The sequence below is a fragment of the Calonectris borealis genome, chromosome 21 (assembly GCF_964195595.1).
Source record: "Calonectris borealis chromosome 21, bCalBor7.hap1.2, whole genome shotgun sequence".
NCBI classification, from domain to species: domain Eukaryota; kingdom Metazoa; phylum Chordata; class Aves; order Procellariiformes; family Procellariidae; genus Calonectris; species Calonectris borealis.
The window spans coordinates 2,699,468-2,712,090 of record NC_134332.1 but is presented as its reverse complement, the minus strand read 5'-3'; the positions used below and the strand labels follow the sequence as shown (position 1 = coordinate 2,712,090).

General features: G+C 67.3%; 2 protein-coding genes across 8 annotated transcripts; both read left to right on the top strand.

Moving 5' to 3' along the window:
* Positions 1-224: 224 nt before the first annotated feature.
* On the top strand, positions 225-4,599 carry ST6GALNAC6 (ST6 N-acetylgalactosaminide alpha-2,6-sialyltransferase 6). 3 transcript variants are annotated; one of them, XM_075170379.1, is made up of 7 exons: positions 225-322; positions 877-1,021; positions 1,974-2,038; positions 2,162-2,341; positions 2,545-2,942; positions 3,123-3,230; positions 3,310-4,599. In XM_075170379.1, the coding sequence occupies exons 3-7, from the start codon at positions 2,024-2,026 to the stop codon at positions 3,497-3,499; spliced, it is 891 nt and encodes a 296-aa protein (XP_075026480.1). In that variant the 5' UTR covers positions 225-322; positions 877-1,021; positions 1,974-2,023; the 3' UTR covers positions 3,500-4,599. The 3 variants fall into 3 exon arrangements, with proteins under 3 accessions (XP_075026480.1, XP_075026479.1, XP_075026481.1); XM_075170378.1 differs by having other exon boundaries at positions 253-403; XM_075170380.1 differs by having other exon boundaries at positions 284-362.
* A 709-nt stretch (positions 4,600-5,308) lies between these two features.
* Positions 5,309-10,939, top strand: AK1 (adenylate kinase 1). 5 transcript variants are annotated; one of them, XM_075170382.1, is made up of 8 exons: positions 5,360-5,399; positions 7,154-7,196; positions 7,762-8,256; positions 8,405-8,440; positions 9,300-9,463; positions 9,682-9,798; positions 10,211-10,402; positions 10,718-10,939. In XM_075170382.1, exons 3-8 carry the CDS (start codon positions 8,205-8,207, stop codon positions 10,781-10,783), a joined length of 627 nt encoding a protein of 208 aa, XP_075026483.1. In that variant the 5' UTR covers positions 5,360-5,399; positions 7,154-7,196; positions 7,762-8,204; the 3' UTR covers positions 10,784-10,939. The 5 variants fall into 5 exon arrangements, with proteins under 5 accessions (XP_075026484.1, XP_075026483.1, XP_075026485.1 ...); XM_075170383.1 differs by lacking the exon at positions 7,762-8,256 and having other exon boundaries at positions 5,309-5,399; XM_075170384.1 differs by lacking the exons at positions 5,360-5,399; positions 7,762-8,256 and adding an exon at positions 6,246-6,306.
* Positions 10,940-12,623: the final 1,684 nt, after the last annotated feature.

The following is a 12,623-nucleotide window of genomic DNA, read 5'->3' as shown; positions in this document are numbered from 1 at the left end:
GCCAGGCCGCAGGGGCGACGTCTGCCCCGGTCTGCCCCATCGGGACCCGGCGCGGGGAGGGCGGCACTAGGACCCCCGCGGCGCTCCCCATTCCGGGCGGGCGGCGCTAGGACCCCCGCAGCCCTCCCCGTTCCGGGCGGGCGGCGCTAGGACCCCCGCAGCCCTCCCCGTTCCGGGCGGGCGGCGCTAGGACCCTCGCGGCGCTCCCCGGCCCCGGGCGGCGCGCGGCTCCCGGGGCTCCGTGCGCGCGCGGGCGGCGGCAGCAGCAGCAGCAGCAGCAGCAGCGGCGGCGGCGGCGGCGGCAGCGGTATCGGCAGCAGCGGTATCGGCAGCAGCATCGCGGCGCACTGCGGAGCGGAGCGGTCGGTGGACCGGACGCGTCCCCCCCGGGCCCGTTTAGCCGGTGCGGGGGACCGAATGCCGGCCGGAGGAGCGATCCCTGCCCCGCTGCTCTGATGCACGGTGGATGGGAGGCGGGGGGGGCGCACCGTGGTGGTGCGCGGGGAAGGGGCCGGTTCCTCCCTGCCGGGACGCGGCCGGGCTCCGGCCTGCCCGGCTCCTGCAAAGCGGGAGGCTGCCGGGGAGGGCTGGGGCTTCCAGGGGGGCGGGGGGCTGCACCCGGGGGTGGGTGAGGGCTGCATCCAGGGGTGGGTGAGGGCTGCACCCCGGGGAGCAGGGGGGGTTGCACGTAGGAGTGGAGGAGGGTTTGCACCCCGGGGGGCCGGGGGAGGGTTTTCACTTCCCGGGCTGCAGGAGGGTTTGCATCCGGGGCTGGGGGAACACCGGCACGTGGGGGTGCAGGGAGATTTGCACCCCAGGGGTACAGGGAGGGGGGAGCCGGGGGGGAGCGGGTCTGCATCAGCCCTTCCCCGGCAGAGCAGCGATGTGACCCCCGGGGCGCCGCCATGGCCATGCTCGCCGGAGGGGCCTGGCAGCCCCCCGCAGCCCGCGGGGCGGAGGAGGAGATGAGGGACCCCCCCACGCCGCTCCCCGCCCGCTGCAGATGAGAGCCCCTGCCCAGGTAAGGCCCGCGGGGTCCCCGCTGTGGGGTCACCCGTGGCCTGAGCAGTATGGAGGGAGCAAAGTGGGGTACAGCAGCAGGAGCGAGGGTCCCAACTCTGCTCCCCAGCCCTTTGCCCCAACGTGCCGGGGCTCCCCGGGTGGGCTGGCACCTTCCCAGCCATCGACACCGGCCCTGAGAACCCTTCGGGGTCCCCGGTGCCTGCAAGTGTTGAACCCAGGCTGCCGCATAATTTTCCATCCCTACTCCCCCCAGGGCAATTAGTAAAGAGGCTTCAATTTTTTTTTAATTTCCAATTGCTCCGAGTACTCCAGGAGCAGCCATGACTCACTAACGAGAACTTTAAAAAATAAATTAGGTCAGTCCGTTTCTGCGAGCCTGGGCAGGCGGGGGTTAGAGCAGGTCCCTCCGGGGGCGAGCACCCAGGGTGCACCCCACGCACCTCGGGCCCCAGGGCTGGAGAGGTCCCTGCCGGCTCCAGCTGGATTTGAGCCCATGCATGAGCTGAGTTGTGCAGGTCTCAGTTCCTCTCCCCCCAGTCCGAGCCGGTTGTTTTAATGGGATTTCACCGCGCGAGCGGCAGGTTTACCCTCCCTGACCCTGCGGGTTTGAGCAGCTTCAGCCCCGCCGGCGGGGGATAATCCCTCCCAGGAGCGCAGCCCGCCGCGGGGATCTGCCTGGCACGAGCCGCGGTCAGGTTTGGCTCCTTGGTGCCACAGAGCTCGCCCAGCCTCTGCCCACAGCGTTTCCCTTCCTCGCACCGGTGCCGGGGGTTTGTCCTCCCCTTGAAAGGGGGACCCAGGGGTCCGGCTGGGCGCCCGCCCCGTGGGGCTCTGCTCCGGCACAGCTGAGCCGGGCTCATCCCGTACCCCCGCTGGCCCGGCAGTCTGGGGATGGGAGCCCGAGCGCGGTGGCGAGGGGCCGGTGCTGGGGGTGACCGCGTGCCTTGCAGGTGCTCACGGGACACCGGCGATCGCTGTGCACTGAGGCCGGCACAAAGACATGAGTGGCAGCACGGTGAGTGCCGGGACATCTCCCTGGGGACACCGGGCATCCCGCTGGAGATGCCACCGGGAGCGGGGCCGGATGCTGACGCCCATGGGGTGGGGGCAGCGGCTGACGCTCTCCCCCCGCCCGCAGAGCCAGCGCGCCGCCGCCCTGGGGGTCCTCTTTGCCCTGATCATGTTGCTGATCATCTACAGCTCCGGCAGCGGGAGCGAGGTCTTCCCCTACAGCCGCCTGCGGGGCAGAGCCCGCCGGCCCCCCGACCTCAAGAAGTGGGGGGTGAAAAGCGGGTACCTGCCCGTCTGCGGGAACAAGGTACGAGCCGGGTGGCGGGGTCCAGCCTCAGTGGTAGGCACAGGATCCGGCCATCCGCCAACATCCGGCCAAATTGTCCCCTCCGGTGGGACAGCGGCTCTGCAGGGGACGGCGGTGCCTTGTCCTCTGTCCCAGCTCCATCCCGCCCTGCCGGGTCACAGTAACACCAAAAGTCACCTGCTCATGGCATTTGTGGTCCCCAGACCCTGACTGCCCGCTGCCACCAGTGCGTCATCGTCACCAGCTCCAGCCACCTCCTGGGCACCCGCCTGGGCACGGCCATCGACGGGGCCGAGTGCACCATCCGCATGAACGACGCTCCCACCACCGGCTACGAGGTTGACGTGGGCAACAAGACCAGCTTCCGTGTGGTGGCCCACTCCAGCCTCTACCGTGTCCTCAAGCGGCCCCAGGAGTTCGTCAACAAGACCCCGGAGACCATCTTCATCTTCTGGGGGCCGCCCGCCAAGATGCAGAAGAGCCTCCTGAAAATCATCCAGCGCGTCAGTGCCTCCTTCCCCAACATGACGGCCTACGTCGTCTCCCCCGGCCGCATGAAGCAGTTTGATGACCTGTTTCGGGGGGAGACGGGGAAGGACAGGTACCTCGGAGCCACCTCCTGCAGCGTGTCCCCTGTTTTTCCAGGTCCCCAGAGCAGAGCTACCTCTTGGGGCTGCTCCATGGGATGAGCTGCAGCACCAGGCTGGGGGTCCCCGGGGCAGGTTGGGGACCCTGGGGGGGTCCGTCATCCACGTCCCCCCATCCCTTTTCTCCTCCCTAGGGAGAAGTCGCGCTCGTGGCTCAGCACCGGCTGGTTCACCATGGTGATCGCGGTGGAGCTATGCGACGCCGTCCATGTCTACGGCATGGTGCCACCCAACTACTGCGGGTAAGGAGACCCCCAAACCCCCACCCCAGCCCCCCAGCCCCACCATGGGGCTCACCCCACGCTTCCCTCCCCGCTCCAGCCGCCGGCCCCCTCCCCGCCGCCTGCCCTACCACTACTACGAGCCGAAGGGCCCCGACGAGTGCACGACCTACATCCACAACGAGCGGAGCCGCAAAGGCAACCACCATCGCTTCATCACCGAGAAGCGGGTCTTCGCCAGCTGGGCCGGACTCTACAACATCACCTTCTCCCACCCCACCTGGCCCTAGGGGCTGCCCCCCCCCCGCCAGCTGGGCAGACCCCCCAGAGCTGGGATGGGTGGGGGGTCCCCTGCATCCCCCTGGAAGCGGGGAGCAGTGGGAGCCAGGCATTGGGGTGCCACCGGGTGCCTTGCACGGGACCGTCGCTGTTGTGCACGGTGGCTCCTCGCACCTGGGATGTGTTGGGTCTTGAGCTGGTTTTTGGGGGGGGCAGGTGGTGAGTGCAGGGTTTGGGGTGTCCCCCTCTCCATGGGCAGGAGGCATGGGGGTGAGATCCTGCCCGATCCTGGTCCAAGCATGTTGCAGTCCCTGCGAGCGCATGGGGGGGTGCTGGGTCCCCTCGGCTCAATTTGGGGTTGCATCACTTTTGGGGCCACCACAGAGACTGTTTCCCCCAAGCCCCTGGCTGGGGGGGACCCCCTCTTGGGGCTCAGCCCATCTCTGCCATCCCCAGCACCCCGATCCCGGTCCACAGGCATCCTTCCCTCAGCAGAACCCCGCAGTTTTCAGTGGGACCCTGCAGGGGTGACACTGCCACCCTCGGTGCCCCAGCACCCCAAAAACACCTGGCCTCTCCCAGCACCGCTGCGCCCCACACCCACACTGCCAAAACCTTTTCTAACTGAGCGATGGGATTTTGGGGGGATTTTGGGGGCTTTTGTTTTTTTCCTCCCTGCTTTTGGTCCCGGGGTTTGTATTTGGGTTTCCCGGCCGAAGGAGCCAGCGGGGGCAGCTCGTTAGTGGTAACGAAGGGGCCGGCTGCAGCCTGCGGCCGGGTCCTCATCATTTATTAACTGCTTATAAACTATTTAGAAGCGGGCACGTAGCGGGGGGGCCGGCAGTGCCCCTCGGCACCCTGCGGCCCAGGGAGGGGGGGAGATTTTGTTATTAATTTCTCAGCAGCGGAGAAGTGGGTTTGGGAAAAATAGCTAAATACGGCGTGTTTGGGTGCTGAGCCCTGGCAAGGCTCCGTGCCTCAGTTTCCCTCTGGCTGTGGCCCGTCACCATTGCGGCTGGGGTTTTGGGGGTGCCGGGGGGAAGCCGGGGGGGTGCCCGCATTTTGTAATGGTTTGTACAGGAATAAATATTGCTGCAGTCTGTTGCCTTGGGCCCTGGCTCCGGGCTGGGTTTTTGGGGCTGGGCAGTGGGTGCCATCGCAGGGGGTCTGGGGCCCCTCAGGATCCCCAACCCGCAGCGGTGCTGGCCCTGGATGCTCAGGAGGATGCGGGAAGGGGACCGGTGTGTCCAGCTGGGACCCGGCAGCCGCTGACCCCAGCTGTGAGCCACCCCCCCCGGTGCCTGCCCTGGAGCCGGTGGCTGCTGAGACCTCCCCAACTCGTGTCACCACCAGGCAGCTGCCCTGGGGTGGCGGGGCCTTGGGACGGGGTCTCTGCAGCCACGGAGGAGGAGGAAGAGGAGGAGGAGGAAGAAAGGTAGGTAAGGCCACTGCACCCCCGGGCCTTTGCCCCCTGCCCCCGGGGCTGGCAGGGTGGGGGTGCCAGCCGGGGTGCTGCGGGGGGATGGGGACATGGGGACAGGGACAGCTGTCCCGTCCGAGGGGCGGCGGGAGGAGGTGCGGGGAGCCCCGGGGATGTCTCAGGGACCCCCTCCCAGCCTCAGGCTCCCCCCCGCAGATGGGGAAACTGAGGCACGGGGGGGGGGGGTCCGCACCCCTCGGCCGTGCAGGGGTTCACCGCACCCCTTCCCTCAGCTCCCCCCGCCGGGGCTGGGACCCCCCACCGGGCCGGCACGGGGAGGACCGATGCTACGGGGGGCGGTGCCCCCCCCCCCCGCTGCCCGTCCCTGCCCGCTCCCGGCATGCACCGCGGCGCCAGCGATCTATATATAGCGGTAAAAGGAGCCGGGCAGGACCGCAGGCAGCTGCCCGGCCCCGGCCCCGCGCCCCGAGGTCAGTGTGTCCCCCCCTCCCGCCCCGGGGGGTCCCGGTGCCGCAGCCCCGCCCGGTCCCGGCCTTGGGGGGGGGGGGGGAGGTGTCACTGCGGCACCGGCGTTTGCGGGGGCTCGGGGGGAGCCTGTGCCCGCCGATGCTGCCCGGCCGGCCCCTGCCCCCGGGGGGGCTGGCAGCACCGGCTGGGAGCGGGGGGGCATTACAGGGGATGTTGGGGGGCTTGCAGGGGTGCTGGAACCATTGCATGAGGTGCTGGGATCCATTGCATGGGATGCTGGGGGGCTTGCATGGGGTACTAGGAGCCATTGCAGGGGATACTGGGAGCCATTGCATGGGGTGCTGGAGCCATTGCAGGGAATACTGGGGGGCTTGCAGGGGTGGTGGAGCCGTTGCATGGGTGCTGGGACCCATTGCATGGGTGCTGGGACCCATTGCATGGGATGCTGGAGCCATTGCATGGGGTGCGGGGAGCCATTGCAGGGGGTGCTGGGGAGCTTGCAGGGGTGCTGGGGGGCTTGCAGGGGTGCTGGAGGGATTGCAGGGGTGCTGGAGCAGCCCAGTCCTGGGCCTGAGGTCCTGGGGGGGCAACCTGGATGCCCATGGGATGGCATGGGGGAGGGGTGGGTTGGAGCTGGCGGTGGGGTGAGATTGGTGGGAGCACCTCAGGGTGCATCCCACGATGGCCTTTGTTGGGAGTCCTGGGACACACTGGACCCCCCTACCCCAGCCCCCTCCCCTGCCCCGACCTGCTGGGCTCCCCGCTCAGCACCCCCTCCCTAACTCCTTGGGACCAGGCACCTCCACATCACCCCCACCCTGCACCCATGGGCCCAGCGCTGCGCTGGATGAGGCCCTGAGCCCGCACCGAGGACCAGGGCTGCCCCCAGGCCCCCGTGGCCCCACCGAGGTCGGTGCCAGCGGTCCTGGGGCTCAACACCCTGCACAATTAGGGACCCCGGGGGTCCTGCACCCTGCCAGCCCCACCCAGACCCCGCGGGGGCCGTCCCAGGGCTTTGGCCCCGCAGCGCAGGTGGGACATGACCCGGTGCCGGTTTTAGCCCGGCCATACTTAGCCTCTGCCCTTTCCCGGCTGTAACACGACCTCGTCAGCGGCCGCGGGCTCGTTTGGCCACTGGATGCCCCATCCCAGCACCCCGTCCAGCCGGTTTGGGGTGACGCGCTGCGGCTAAGCAGGTTGGGTGCTGCGGGGCTGAGTGTGGGCAGATGGGGTGGCCAAACCCACCCCCCGAGGTAATGGGGGTGCAATGAGGTCCTTCAAGCCCCTCCTTAGGGCACCCCCCAAAAAACCAGCCCACGGGGAGCTGGGGGGATGCTGCCTCCATCACTCGGTGTCCTGGTGACACTGGGCAACCCAAGCTGGTTTCCAGCTGCCGAGCAGCACCCCGGGCACAGGGATGTGGTCAGGGCAGGGGAGGAAGCCGGTAACGTCACCGCGCGTCACCCGGCATGGGGAAGCCCTCACCGCAGCCGGATGTGGCGGGTGGCTGCCGGGAGCCAGGTAGGTGATGGCTGTGAAAACACAGGTCCTGAGCTCCCTATTTTAGGGCCAAGCTGGGGGTCGGGTCTTCCGCCCCGCCAACGACGGGGCGGAAGACCCGACCCCCAGCTTGGCCATGGAGCTGGGCACCGGCATGGCAGGGAAGGGAGACCCCTTGTCACCCCAGACCCTGGCCTTGGGGATCCGTGTGTCCCCGATGTGCTGAGTTGTTCATCCTGCTCTTCTTCCCTTGCAGCCTGAAGTGCTCCTGTGCCTGGCCCACGGCAGCATGTCGACAGGTGAGTGCTCTGTCCCCCCTGCGTCCGTCCCCCCGCATCCATCTGCTTTGCATCCGTCCTCTCCCTCCCCCTTGCATCCATCCCTTTGTCCCTCTCCCTCCCCCTTGCATCCATCCCTTTGTCCCTCTCCGTCCCGCTTGCATCCATCCCTTTGTCCTTCTCCATCCCCCTTGCATCCATCCCTTTGTCCCTCTCAGTCTTCCTTGCATCCGTCCCCTTGGTCCCCCCTGCATCCATCCCCTCTGCATCCCCCCGTCCCCCTTGTATCCATCCCCCCTGCGTATGTCCCCTCTGTCCCCCCTGCGTATGTCCCCTCTGTCCCCCCTGCATATGTCCTCTCCATCCCCCCTGCATCTGTACCCCCCTTACATGGATCTCCTCGGTCCCCGTTGCATCCATCCCGTTTCTCCCTTGCATCCACCCCCTTGGTCCCTGTTGCATTCCTCCCCTCCATCCCTCCCCTAGGTCCCCTCCTTGCCTCCCTCCCCTCTGTTCATCCCCCACGTCCCTCTCCAGCCCCCCACGTCCCCTCGGTCCCCACCAAGCCATTTGGCTCCGTCCCCAGCCCCGGGGATCGCCGAGTGCCGGAGGAGTTGAAATTTCAGCCGGCCGTAATCAGGAGAAGGGAGAGCGGCCCCGGAGCAGCTCGGCTTTATTTTTAGCTCTGCCTCCCCCCGTGGTGTCACACCCCGGCATCGGCCTGCGCCGCGGCTGGGCCGGATCCTGCAGGTGGCGAGGGACCCTGCGCCTGGGTGCTCGGCAGGGGACAGGGCGGTTTGTGCCACCTGCGCGTCCGTCACCAGACCCAGGGACCGACGCTGGCGTTCAGGGACTGCCGGGGGTCGTGCCAGGCGCTCGAGGTGGCCATGCCAAGCCGAGCCTGCCGCAGCCCCCGTTAGCCCACCCGGGATGGGTGTGGCCGGTCCCCACCCGCGGCGGAGCCGTGGACAATGACCGTCTCTGGGATACCACGCGGCGGTGGGACTCCAGCCCCACAGCCACGGTGCCATGGGGACTGTGTGCTCAGCCATGTCCAACTCGGCCATCGCGACCGGCCCAGGTGACGAGGACGAGGGGGACACGTGGCCTGGGGTGGGTCCCTTCCATCCCCGGGGACGCCTGCCCTGGCCCTCGCCCCCCTGGGGAGACCTCGGTCCCCAACATGTTTCTGGTTTTTGATAATTATTTATTTTCTTTCTCTCCCCCAGAAAAACTCAAGAACCACAAAATCATCTTCGTGGTGGGTAAGTTGGTGTCCGGGTCCTGCCGCTGGTGGGGTCAAGGGCACAGCGCAGCCCCGACCCCCCGCGTCCCCAGGGTTGGGGGGGCTGTGGGGAGCAGCCGCTGCCCAGGGCTGGGGAGCCGGGGCTGGAGGCTGAGGCTGTGGGACCTCGGCTGGCCCCAGGCGCTGTGGGGTGGCCGTGGCTCCAGCCTGGCTCCTCAAGGCCGTGGTGGGGTGTGCTGGGACAGGGAGAGCACCTCGGGCCGGGCATGGGGTGGCACATCTGGGGTGATGTGACAGTAAAGACCTGGGGGGTGATGTCCTGGGTGCCATCGGGCAGTGATGTCCTGGGTGCTTGGTGGGGTGGTGACGTCGTGGGTGCCACGGGGCAGTGATGTCCTGGGTGCTTGGTGAGGTGGTGACGTCGTGGGTGCCATGGGGCAGTGATGTCCTAGCTGCTTGGTGAGGTGGTGACGTCCTGGGTGCCATCAGGCAGTGATGTCCTGGGTGCTTGGTGGGGTGGTGACGTTGTGGGTGCCATGGGGCAGTGATGTCCTGGGTGCTTGATGAGTCCTGATAACCTGGGTGCCATTGAGACAGTGATGTCCAGGTGCTGATGGGGTGGTGGCATCCTGGATGCCATCAGAGTGGTGGTGCCCACCTGCCAATTGCCAGCAGCTCACGCCACCCCCAAGGACCTGGCATCCCCCAGCCCACCCCAGGAGCAGCTCTTCCCACCCTTCTGGTGCTGGGCTTGGGGACGCCGTCCCCCATCTCACCGGGCTCTGGGGACTCCTGTGGGTCTGTGCTGCTGCTTCCACGTACCCGTCCAGCTCCTTACCTGTGGCTTGGGGCACGTGTGGCCCTCCTGTGACTTATAGGTGGCCCCGGCTCAGGGAAGGGGACCCAGTGTGAGAAGATCGTGCAGAAATATGGCTACACCCACCTCTCCACGGGGGACCTGCTACGGGCGGAGGTCAGCTCGGGCTCGGAGCGGGGCAAGAAGCTGCAGGCCATCATGGAGAAGGGCGAGCTAGTGCCCCTGGTGAGTCCCCAGGGGCCATCAGCTGTGGCACGGTGGGGCATGCAGCAGGGGTGGCTGTGGGGACACCAGATACCACGGTGACTGTCGGTATGTGGCCTGGGGACACCTCCATCCCTGCCACCCCAGGGGCGGTTTGCAGCAGGGATTGGGGGCGCTGGGTGCTGGGGGGGATGCGTTGTCCCACATCAGCCCTGTCAGCTCTGTGCCCCCCTCCCCAGGACACAGTGCTGGAGATGCTGCGTGACGCCATGGTGGCCAAAGCAGACGTGTCCAAGGGCTTCCTCATCGATGGCTACCCCCGCGAGGTGAAGCAGGGAGAGGAGTTTGAGAAGAAGGTGAGGGGCTCCATGGTGCCAGCAGCAGCCCAGCCTCCCCATCCCAGCAAGGATCCCATCCCAACAGGGTCTAAACTGGGCACTGTCCCAGCCAGCAGGTCCCCCTTGCCTTGGGGACAGCCTGTGCCCCAGGTGCGCTGGGGGGGACATCTCTCCAGGATGTCCTCAGGCTCACAGAGGGTGACCACGGTGCTGGCATGATGGTGATGGCGGAGAGCCAGGGCTTGGCCATGGTGTCCCTCTGTTCCTGCGTGTGGGTCTGGGGGCCACCGGGCCACCGTTCCCCAGACCCACACGGAGGGAGGCATGGGGACATCTGTGTCCCCCCATGCTCACCACCACCACCTCCCTAAACCAAACCCAGACCCATGCTGGCTCGGCATGGTGACAACCATGTCCCCCCTGCCCACAGATCGCCCCCCCCACGCTGCTGCTCTACGTGGACGCGGGGAAGGAGACGATGGTGAAACGGCTGCTGAAGCGAGGCGAGACCAGCGGGCGGGTGGACGACAACGAGGAGACCATCAAGAAGCGTTTGGAGACCTACTACAAGGCCACCGAGCCTGTCATCGCCTTCTACAAGAGCAGAGGCATCGTCCGCCAGGTAAGCAGGGATGGGCCCGATGCCGGCACCTTCCAGGCCCATGGCTCAGGGCGCCTGTGGTCCCAGGGGAGGGGAAGTGATGGATGGGGATGATGAGGGAAGGGGGAAAAACTCAATCCTAGCTCGTTTGGGGTGGGCTTGACCCCTCGGAACCCTCTGGTTCGCGACACAGAGACCACCTCCAAGGATGGCCCTGCACCCCTTTACCCTAAATTAGCCCCGATCTCTCCACCCACGGCCAAAATCCATCCCTGGAAGAGCTCCGGGTGCCCCATCCCCTCAGGTGACCCCCCCAGCTAACCCCTCTGCACCCAGCTCAACGCCGAGGGCTCCGTGGAGGAGGTTTTCCAGCAGGTCTGCTCCCACCTCGACAGCCTGTAACTGACCCCCCGGCCCCGTTCCTCCCCCGGCGCGCTCCGGCAGAGACAGCGGAAGCGGCTTTATCCTGTTTTCATGGACGGAGCCGCGCGGAGGAAATTTCAAGGACATTGTGTTTGGCTCTTTCCCGTCTCTCCCCAGTAAAGTTCGCTTTAATGAGCCCAGACTTTATCTTTTTCTTCTGTCGCAGGAAATGAGTTTTTCTTTCCAGAGGTTTGTTTTTTTTTTTTTTTTCTCCCCCCCTGTGCCCCCCCAGCCCCTCCGGAGCTGATTAAGGGCAGGAAGCGGGTGTTTATCCCACCGGGGCAGCGGGATGCGGTGCTCGGAGGAAGGGAGGGAGCATCCCAGCTGCTCGCCCCGGCTTCCCAATCCACGGCCTGCGGGGAGCCTGCGGCCGCATCCTACAGCTGGTCCCGCTCGCCCTCATCCCGTCCCACTTGCCGAACCCCCTTCTGCTCCGGGTGTGTGTCCCCGGAGACGTGGGCAGCATCTGAGCTGTGTCCTGCACACGCATCCCTTCCCCCCGGCTCGCCCGCGGGCTGCCAGGGGCTGGGGGCGGCCGGATCCAGACCCTGCCGTGGGCCCAGCCGGGCCGGGATGGGGATTTCCACCACTTTCATGCCTCGACATTTCCTTCTTTCTTTTGGGTTTTTTTGGGGTACACGGTGGCTGTAATGTGGTGTTTCAGGGTGCTCCCTGCCCTGCTGCACCTCGGCACCCGCTGCCATCGGTGCCACCTCTCAGCCTGGGATGCAGCCCTGGCCCCGGGGGCCGAGGGATGGGCTGGGGACACCCAGCTGAGCCCAGCCACCAGGCTGGGTGTCCTCGTGCCCCAGCAGACAGGCAGTTGCGGGTGCTGGTGTGGGGGATGGGGATGTGGGGGCTCCCCAGCACCCACAGAGCTGCCCAGGCATGACGCTACAGCTGAGGGACTGTGGCAGGGCTTGAGGCCGGGGTTCACCCAGCCGTGGTGAGGGCAGGAGGCAGGACCAGGACCCCCGCAGGGCCCCCGACCACTCACTTCTGGGCTGCTGGGAGCTGGGCACAGAGCCAGGGGGCTGGGGGGGCTGGGGCGGGCGGCAGCGCCAGGGGCAGCCGAGGCCACGGGGCCGGAGCGGAGGAAGGAAGCGAGCGGGAAAAAACAAAAATCCCCAAGAAGAAAACCCAAACACGCCAGGCTCCGACGTCAGCCCCGTGCCCGGGGGGCAAAGGAGCCACCAGCAGAGCCCTGGGCGCTGCGGGGAGGCAGCCGGGCGGCCGGGCGGGAAGGATGCGGCCATCTGGCTGGGGCTGGGGCACTGCCAGCACAGCTGGGTCGGGGCTGGGGCCGGCAGGCGCCCGCCTGGTGCTGGTGGGGACGGAGGACAGGAGGGACGGGCAATTTGGGACACTAAAGCCGGGGAGCAGGGTGAACCATCTCCCTTGTGCCGCCAGCCCTCTTTGGGTATGCTGTGAGCGTGCCTCAGTTTCCCCAGGTGGTGAGCAGGGTGGGGGGGCTGGGAGGAGGGACACCATGGTGCCCAGCAGGACCAGGCACCCTGCCCTCCTCCCCAGCACGGCCCCTGGGTGCTTGGTGATGGGTTTTTAGATGGTTTTCCTCTTGCTGGAAAGCCTGTAAGCTTGGGGGGGGGAAATGCTGTGCTGGGGCTGAACGGGGTGCACGGGGCTGCACATGCAGCCACCTCGCAGTCACAGCCACCCTCCCATCTGTCACCCTGCAGCCACCACCATCCCAGGGCCCAGCACCGAGGGCCTCTTGCTTATCGCCCCGCGATGTCGCAAGGTGCGGGGAGAGGGGTGCAGGAGGGCAGAGGTGCCTGTGCCTGGTCCCGGTCCCCATCCC

What these genes read in the sequence shown, in the direction of transcription:
- ST6GALNAC6 (XM_075170379.1), top strand. An exon ending in GGGGAGACGGGGAAGGACAG is followed by an intron (nt 2,943 to 3,122) that starts GTACCTCGGAGC and finishes TCTCCTCCCTAG; the next exon opens with GGAGAAGTCGCGCTCGTGGC. An exon ending in GTGCCACCCAACTACTGCGG is followed by an intron (nt 3,231 to 3,309) that starts GTAAGGAGACCC and finishes TCCCCGCTCCAG; the next exon opens with CCGCCGGCCCCCTCCCCGCC.
- AK1 (XM_075170381.1), top strand. Translation starts at nt 6,730, where the DNA reads ATGCTGCCTCCATCACTCGGTGTCCTGGTGACACTGGGCAACCCAAGC. An exon ending in CCACGGCAGCATGTCGACAG is followed by an intron (nt 7,197 to 8,404) that starts GTGAGTGCTCTG and finishes TCTCTCCCCCAG; the next exon opens with AAAAACTCAAGAACCACAAA. An exon ending in GAGAGGAGTTTGAGAAGAAG is followed by an intron (nt 9,799 to 10,210) that starts GTGAGGGGCTCC and finishes CCCTGCCCACAG; the next exon opens with ATCGCCCCCCCCACGCTGCT.